General features: G+C 43.7%; 1 protein-coding gene across 1 annotated transcript; it reads right to left on the bottom strand.

The window, feature by feature from the left end:
- Window positions 1-3059: 3059 nt before the first annotated feature.
- ier5l (immediate early response 5-like) lies at window positions 3060-5379 on the bottom strand. Its single transcript, XM_071351254.1, has one exon. It carries the CDS (start codon window positions 5207-5209, stop codon window positions 4289-4291), a length of 921 nt encoding a protein of 306 aa, XP_071207355.1. The 5' UTR covers window positions 5210-5379; the 3' UTR covers window positions 3060-4288.
- Window positions 5380-9277: the final 3898 nt, after the last annotated feature.

The raw sequence follows: 9277 nt of genomic DNA, 5'->3' as shown, positions 1-9277 counted from the left end.
TTGTCATTATGGCCAAACAGTTCTATTTTTGTTTCATCAGACCAGAGGACATTTCTCCAAAAAGTATGATCTTTGTCCCCATGTGCAGTTGCAAACCGTAGTCTGGCTTTTATATGGCTGTTTTGGAGCAGTGGCTTCCTTGCTGAGCGGCCTTTCAGGTTATGTCGATTATAGGACTCGTTTTACTGTGGATATAGATACTTTTGTACCTGTTTCATCCAGCATCTTCACAAGGTCCTTTGCTGTTGTTCTGGGATTGATATGCACTTTTCACACCAAAGTACATTAATCTCTAGGAGACAGAACGCATCTCTTTCCTGGGCGGTATGACGGCTGCGTGGTCCCATGGTATTTTACTTGCTTACTATTGTTTGTACAGATGAACGTGGTACCTTCAGGCGTTTGGAAATGGCTCCCAAGGATGAGCCAGACTTGTGGAGGTCTACAATTTTTTTTCTCAGGTCTTGGCTTATTTATTTTGATTTTCCCATGATGTCAAGCAAAGAGGCACTGAGTAGGCCTTGAAAAACATCCACAGGTACACTTCCAATTGACTCAAATGATGTCAATTAGTCTATCATAAGATTCTAAAGCCATGACATTTTCTGGAATTTCCAAGCTTTTTATTAAAGGCACAGTCATTTTTGTGTATGTAAGCTTCTGACCCATTGGAATTGTGATTCAGTGAATTATAAGTGAAATAATCTGTCTGTAAACAATTACTTGTGTCATGCACAAAGTAGATGTCCTAACCGACTTGCCAAAGCTATAGTTTGTTAACAAGAAATTTGTGGATTGGTTGAAACACTTAGGTTGGAGTCATTAAAACTCGTTTATGTAAACTTCCGACTTCAACTGTATAGGCCTATCAATAGATAGATCCAGGCATTCATAATGTCATAGTTAAATGTAAACACTCATAGGCCTCTGTCTCTCCCTCTCTCTGCAGTAGATCCGAATTCACCACGCAAATTTCATTCTTAATTTCTGCCTCGTCACTGTCGGTAATGCGCGTTCCAAAAAAAAGTGGCCCCTGAAAGTGCTGCTTGCTGCTGCCTAATTAAAGGGAGGAGAGGAGACTGACTGAGCGTATCGTTCGGAATCACCCTATATTCATCCCAGCCCCCCACCTATTTAAATGGGTGGAGTGACTGCTGTGCTGTGATCATCAACCGCTGGCGACGCAGATGGGGATGGTGGAGGGGCTTTTAGACCATGCGCGCGGGTAAAGCAACCTTCTGTCACTCCAATGGGTTAAAAGAAACTAGACGCATACCCTTGTTGATGATAGGCTATAAACTTCTCAAAACGAACGAACCCGCCTGAAGAGGCACTTGCGTGTATGACAGGAGCAACTGCTCAACATTTTGCCGAGGGCCAGTGCACACAACGTACGTTACACATTTTTCAATGTGTTTGTTATACGGCTATTGTAGTAAAGCCAGTTGTCACTATAAATGAGTCTTGTTACAAAATTGTAACGTGAAACCACATTCTCCGGACTGCACCAGTCTTTGGAATTATTTGTGAGACCGATGCTATTCATTTCGAATCCACGCGGAGGAGCTCGCTCTACACCACTAAACGAACCATAATCCACAACATTTGTCACAGTGGGAGGAGAACGCTCTCAATTTAAAGCTTTATATAAAAATATTTTCTAGATCGCTTTTTGGAGATGAAACCCCTCTACCACGACCAAATGATCCAAATAATAATCGAATTAGAGAGAGAATTAAAAAAGCACAATCAGATCTCCATTACCCGTTTGGCTAAAATGGCTACATTAATTGTAACCTATTATAAAACGCATTCTGATCTTTATTAGTCGTAGTATCCTAAAACCATGCTAAACAGTAGTCTAATCTAATAAAACTGACGCGCATAGTGATGCTTTCTACTTACGACCTACCTATACCAAATTATTATGCACAACGGCAAATGGAAAACAGTGCCGGCAACCGAGACTTGAAAGAGTAGCCTAGGCTAAAGGTATACTGTAGCTGCGTTTATGTGTTGGACGTAGCCTACTGCGCTATCTCAAATTGAGAGGAGTCGAGAGGTTTCGGGTTGGAATAAAAACGAGGGAGACAGGGAGAGAGGAGGGATGGGAAGCGGAATGAATGAGGAGGGATGGGGTTGGGGAGGGTGGCGAGGGGGGAGCAGCGAAGCCGAGGTCAGCCTGAGGTGCCGCTACATAGGCTTTCGAATACCTTCATTCATTGATTTTGAAGAACACCACCAAGTGGCATATAGCGGAGATAACACGACTGCAAGTTTGGGGGGGATGCCTGGCAAAAAAGCTCAGAGCGCACAGCAAAATCCCAGTCAGCCAGAGCGTGCACTGCAACCAAGCACACGTAGACAGTCAGTCATATGTGAGTTTGGACTAGAAATTAACCACTGCCTTTTCTCAAGTGGACCAGTTTTAAACACAATCTCTATTAGATACAAAATATATCCTGCATTCTTACAATGCTGCACTCCACACGATTCTAACAACCAATTCGTTAAAACTATCAAAACTCAGGCTACTTTTGTTTTAGAGTTACACCGTTTTTTCCCCCATTTATCAATAACCTGAATGTTAATAGCCTAGTCAATAATAGACTAGTCCAAAAAGCAGAGGCCTCGTCGACGTAGTCTTTAGACTACGAGGCTCATGAAATGAAGTAGCTCAAAATACATTATACATGTCATGGATGTCTTTGTGTTGATAACCAGGTTTTTCTGATCTAGCGGAAGTGTTAAAAATTGCCGTTGATACATCTGCATATCTATTAAGTTACCCACAGGGGTATTAGGAGAGGAACTGAATGGTGTATGCAACATAAGAATGAAGGCCCCCAATCCTCTTTTGTAACACTGGTTATAGAATAGGCCTTACATCTCTCCCTTATTGCAGCATGTGATTGACTGTCTCAATAGGGACAGAATCCATCAAACTTCAGGTGATTATGGCTCTGACTGTAGTTTAAGGGAATAAACATATGAGACAAAATATGACTTCAACACAGTTTGAGCAGCATGCCATTCAAACAATAAATCGAGGGAGTGGATTTGTTTTAAAATTTTTATTAAGATTATAAATTCTTAACAAATATGTTCTAAAACAGTTTTACCCGGTGATATACAATTTAATATGCACAAAAATACAAGAATAGCAACAAAATATGGAGAGGACGTGTGAAAGACATCTTTATTTCAGTACACATAGTGCTTATAATGTGTGGATGTATGGCAAAATTATGAGCTTGCCTTTTTAGAACAAAAGGTCTTAATTTTTGAAAATAAAACAAAACTCACAAAACCAAGCCATGTTGGCATCATGAATTACTGTGAAGGCTTGATCAGTAACTTTTTGTTATAGGTTCAGGGGGAACGCTCAACAGATCGAACTGTCAAAAAAATACCTGGATTGATTCGATTACACGTGCATTCTGGGATTTGGAGGAATTAATGGTTCTGATCAGAGATGAGGTGGAAAGTTGGGTAGCCTACAACAAGTACATCAATAGAGAGAGACGCATCAAGCTGGTTCAGAGTTAATGCACCCACGAGTTTGAGAGGGAAATTTAAGTCTGAGCCATTGCGCCTTCACCTGTCAATTTATGTGTGGTCAGAATGTGCCATGTAGTTTCCATGTAACATAGCCTACTACTGGTGTCCGACTCTTTAGAATATGAGTTTCGATATCCAAGGTTTAAATATCAACCCAGAAATACAAGATATTAAACCAAGTACAACACAACAGTACTTGTGTAGCATATGTTTAACTTTTTGTTAGTTGTTTACCGTATTAAACCACTACGCACAACAAAAGCATGTTGCAAAGCCATCCATGGGCACACTTTTCTATTTAGCCTGGAGCTGAGGCTACATTAAATGCTTGCTATTCAGTCACAATACTTGTGTAGCGTCTTAAACGATACATTGTGTTCAAACGTGTTCTGTAGGAGAGATCAAATCAAAACAATCCGCGAGCGAGACATTCAACCACTTTCAATGTTTGCAACAATAGCTAGCAGTAGTATGCGTTGGGTTTAAGGCAACGAAATCAACTTCGTTAGATAAAATTCACAACTACCATGTAAAAATGTGTTATGTAGACATGTTCGGTTTAAAAGGAAACGCCTGCACATCATGTGGCACAACCATCTCTCCGTATAAACGAGTTAACAAACAAAAACTGTTCAATGTTTAAATAGCATTTCTTGCAAAAATAAAGTCAATTTGATTTAGACTTTGTACAATTTCATAAAGTGTTTGATTCTAGTTGACCATGGAGTCAAAAAGCTACAATAGCTCTAGTCCATGCCCCTAGGCTCGCTAGGGCTTGTTTGCTACAGAACTGTCCGTTCAAGGCTTGCTCAAAGTCCGCCTGTCTGCTCACCAGCCCCGAAAACCCCGAGCCGAAAATCGAGATCAGATTGGAAATGTTTGATGTGTCCAAGTGTTCCGAATTTGCGTAGGAACAGTCCTCGAATTTCGCCCTTTTACATGGCGTAAAATCCGGTACTTCCTCAATATCGGATATATAATATTCAAAGTCAACCTTGCGTTTCTTGGCTGGGGACTGTGCGCCCTGGCAGCACTGTTGGAACGACGCGCAGCAGTCCTGGTGAAGGTACCCATTCTCCACAGTGGTCACTACGTGCGTGTCCAGATCGAGCACTGTCGTTTTGTTGCAGTGTAGGTTGTTGTTCACCGTGGAAAAGTCACAATTCGATACAGGGTAAGCCTCCGCACAACAGCTCCGGTAGAACGAGGGCTCTGTCTCCTTGCAGACCTCGTCGCTTTGGAGAGAGAGAGGCGCGGAGCAGGCGGATGGGGCTTGGATATGCGCTGACTGCACTGCTGTTAGGTGGCTTACTGGCAGCAGCGCACAGCAGAGACTCGCCGGTTCGCTCACCCCGTCGTTGCCGCAGCAATCCCCGCTCTGCTCCTCGCAGTCCTCGGCCAAATCCAGCGGGTTTAACTCCTGGATCTCATTGCAGACGGTCATCACCTCCTCGTACTGCTGCATCCTGTAGATCTCCGCGTACTTCTCGTTCATGTAAACCTGTCTGGCGTTCCTCAGTACATAGGAGACCAGGAGGTTTTTGTGCAGCTTGATGCCTCCTCTCTGCGTCCTGGAGTTGTGAATCTTCCGTAAGGAAATTGAGATTAGACTTTGTGCATCCACTGCACACTCCATCGTGTTGATCATGGTGGTGATATAGTCGTTTCCGCTCCTCTCCGACTCAGAAAAGCGACTTTCTCTCAGTGGAAGTCACGATATTTCGTTCGGGGGCGAAGGCTTAAGTCAGCTCGGTAGTGAAACATTGAACACGGCTGTCCGCTTCCCTCTGTATGCGAGCAAGCAATCATTTGCTAGGGGTACTTAGCCAGAGTATATATATTTCGAGGAGGAGTCGGCCCATCTCCGCTTGCGCCAATGAGGACCCGGCCTCCCTATTGATTGACATGCAAACTCCACCCATGTGTGGTGCTCAGGGCCAATCAGACAGAGGCGGTTCTTCTGTGCTATTCAAATTCCAAACTGACTACCAAACTGGAATGCTCTCATGAGACTCACTGGGCTAGAGCGCCTGGTCAAATAGTAGCCTACCTGTGTGTCTCTGTGACAAGCCTACATGAGAATTAAACTTTTCTCATAGATTTATCTAAATAAAAAAATGCCAGTAATATTTAGTACATGAATCTTAAATCATGAATTCGTTTCGGATCTTAATTCTGCCACAAACAAAGAATAAAGTCTAGGCAACTTAACATGAGTGTTTAGAATAATAAAATACTTAATTTCTAATCTGATTGATTAATTAATTGTTAAATTATCTGTTTTCATTTTTATTATGACTTTGTTTTTCCCTATGCATGTGATTCTGCATCTCTATTAGAATGTTCTAATATCAATAAGGCCCATAGCCGTGGTATATTGGCCATATATCACAAACCCCCGAGGTGCCTTATTGCTATTATAAACTGATTAGCAATGTAATTGGAGCAGTAAAAATACATGTTTTGGCATATCCGTGGTATACAGTCTGATATACCACGGCTTTCAGCCAATCAGCATTCAGGGCTCGAACCACCCAGCTTATAATAAATAATGGTACATGCCGTTGAAATGGCTTTTATAACATTTTAATGAATATTATAATGTTGCAAGCCACCTCTGTGCATTTTTTAAAATAACAAGCCAATAAAGATTCAGACAACCGCAGACTGACAGACAGCCTACATTCAATTTCTACTTATTTATTATATTATTAATTGTGTACCATCTCAGTTTATATATTGACATGTATTAAGAATAGTTCTATCAGAGGGAAGTACAAAGTAGAGTTGTTCCATTCTATTTTATTATATTATTTTCTATACTGTAATATTCTATACTTTTCTATTTTATAGAATCAGAATCTTTTCTCACAGTCTTCGGCTATCTTTACATGAATAAAATATGTGTAGTAAGATCTTCCTCTCTTCAATATCAAATATACAACTTTTCTGTTTACACTATCCTTACACTATCCTTACACTAGCCTTACACTATCCTTACACTATCCTTGCACTATCCTTACACTAGCCTTACACTATCCTTACACTATCCTTACACTAGCCTTACACTATCCTTACACTATCCTTACACTATCCTTACACTATCCTTACACTAGCCTTACACTATCCTTACACTATCCTTACACTATCGTTACACTAGCCTTACACTATCCTTACACTATCCTTACACTAGCCTTACACTATCCTTACACTAGCCTTGCACTATCCTTACACTAGCCTTACACTATCCTTACACTATCCTTGCACTATCCTTGCACTATCCTTACACTATCCTTACACTAGCCTTACACTAGCCTTACACTATCCTTACACTATCCTTACACTAGCCTTACACTAGCCTTACACTATCCTTACACTATCCTTACACTAGCCTTACACTATCCTTACACTAGCCTTGCACTATCCTTACACTAGCCTTACACTATCCTTACACTAGCCTTACACTATCCTTACACTAGCCTTACACTATCCTTACACTAGCCTTGCACTATCCTTACACTAGCCTTGCACTATCCTTACACTAGCCTTACACTATCCTTACACTAGCCTTACACTATCCTTACACTATCCTTACACTAGCCTTACACTAGCCTTGCACTATCCTTACACTAGCCTTACACTATCCTTGCACTAGCCTTACACTATCCTTACACTATCCTTACACTATCCTTACACTAGCCTTGGATGTGGTGTGACCTTAATTATCTCTGTGTCTCATGCATGTCTGGCCAATGTATCTCGTGTTAAAACATGCCTGCGATGTAGTGCACGTCTATCCAATGAAGTGCATGTCTGATTATCAAACCAGAAAGCTGTATATTATGTATTAGATCCCATTCATGTCAAACATATTTATTTCAAGGGTTTTCCATTTGAACAGTGGGCATTTAAAAAGGCCTACACCCCACCTGGACAATGAATAGGGTCATGACCCACATTTGTTTGTCTAAAGGCTTTCATAGCTTATTAATGACGATATCAAACAGTGACACCTGTAACATAGTGTTACCAAATATCAGAAATCAATTCAAAATGACCCACCTTATTCACACCTCAGACACCTACACTCTCTCTCTCTCTCTCTCTCTCTCTCTCTCTCTCTCTCTCTCTCTCTCTCTCTCTCTCTCTCTCTCTCTCTCTCTCTCTCTCTCTCTCTCTCTCTCAAACACACACAAAGCACCTCCCCCTACCCCCCTAGACACACCTCACCCAGCTACCTCTTAACTCTCCCCCTCCCTTTCTTCCCTCCCTCCCTCCTCACCTCAGCTTGGAAGTGGCGCGGAAGGGCAGAGGGAGTGATGGGGGAATCATGCAGATACAGCAGATCTATTGCAGCGCTGCCTCCGATGGTGCTGCTTGCTCGGCTCCTCCTCCTCAGACAGAGAGAGTAACGCCACTGCATCTTAACAATGCTTGAGAACCCAGGGCCTTTCTCTTCTCTTAGCTATGCATTGAGATAGGGGTGGGAGGGAAGAAATCAATAACTGCATGTGTAACTAAGACAGACTACCAAATTGGAATGGTGATAAGCCTACCAACCACAATGGGATGGGGTATGTGTGGTGAGTGTGTGTGTGGGAGAGAGAGAGAGTGTGTGTGTGGGGGGGAGAGAGAGAGAGAGACAGTGTGTGTGTGTGTGTGTGTGTGTGTGTGTGTGTGTGTGTGTGTGTGTGTGTGTGTGTGTGTGTGTGTGTGTGTGTGTGTGTGTGTGTGTGTGTGTGTGTGTGTGTGTGTGTGAGAGAGAGAGAGAGAGAGTGTGTGGGGGAGAGAGAGAGTGTGTGGAGGAGAGAGAGAGAGCGTGTATGTGGGGGAGAGAGTGTGTGTGTGTGTGGGAGGGAGAGAGAGAAAGAGAGAGAGAGCATGTGTGTGTGGGGGGAGAGAGACAGAGTGTGTGTGTGTGTGGGGGGAGAGATAGAGACAGAGTGTGTGCGTGTGGGGGGAGAGAGAGAGTGTGTGTGTGTGGGGGAGAGAGAGAGAGCGTGTGTGGGGGGAGAGAGAGACAGAGTGTGTGCGTGTGGGGGGAGAGAGAGAGTGTGTGTGTGGGGGAGAGAGAGAGAGCGTGTGTGGGGGGAAGAAAGAGAGCACGTGTGAGGGGAGAGAGAGACAGAGTGTGTGTGGGGGGAGAGAGAGAGTGTGTGTGTTGGGGAGAGAGAGAGAGAGAGAGAGAGAGAGAGAGAGAGAGAGAGAGAGAGAGAGAGAGAGCGTGTGTGGGGGGGGGGAGAGAGACAGAGTGTGTGGGGGGAGAGAGAGGGAGAGACAGTGTGTGGGATTGGGGAGAGAGAGAGTGTGTGTGGGGGAGAGGGAGCGTGAGTGGGGGGGGGGGGGGAGTGTGTGTGTGGGTGGGAGAGAGAGAGAGACAGAGTGTGTGTGGGGAGAGAGAGAGACAGAGTGTGTGTGTTTGCGGAAGAGAGAGAGAGAGACAGAGTGTGTGTGTGTGTGGGGGAGAGAGAGACAGAAGTTGTGGGGGAGAGAGAGAGAGAGACAGAGTGTGTGTGGGGGAGAGAAAGAGACAGAGAGTGTGGGGGGAGACAGAGTGTGTTTGGGGGGGACAGAGTGTGTGTGGGGGAGAGAGAGAGACAGAGAGTGTGGGGGGAGACAGAGTGTGTGTGTGGGGGTGGGGGGGTGAAGCATTTCCCTGCTGGCCCTTAGTGAGCAAGGTATGTGTTGTGAAAGGTGTGTTTTCGATACGGAATCC

This window comes from Salvelinus alpinus, chromosome 18 (assembly GCF_045679555.1).
Source record: "Salvelinus alpinus chromosome 18, SLU_Salpinus.1, whole genome shotgun sequence".
NCBI lineage: Eukaryota > Metazoa > Chordata > Actinopteri > Salmoniformes > Salmonidae > Salvelinus > Salvelinus alpinus.
The sequence above is the reverse complement of the archived record's forward strand: the minus strand, read 5'-3'. Positions and strand labels throughout refer to the sequence as shown.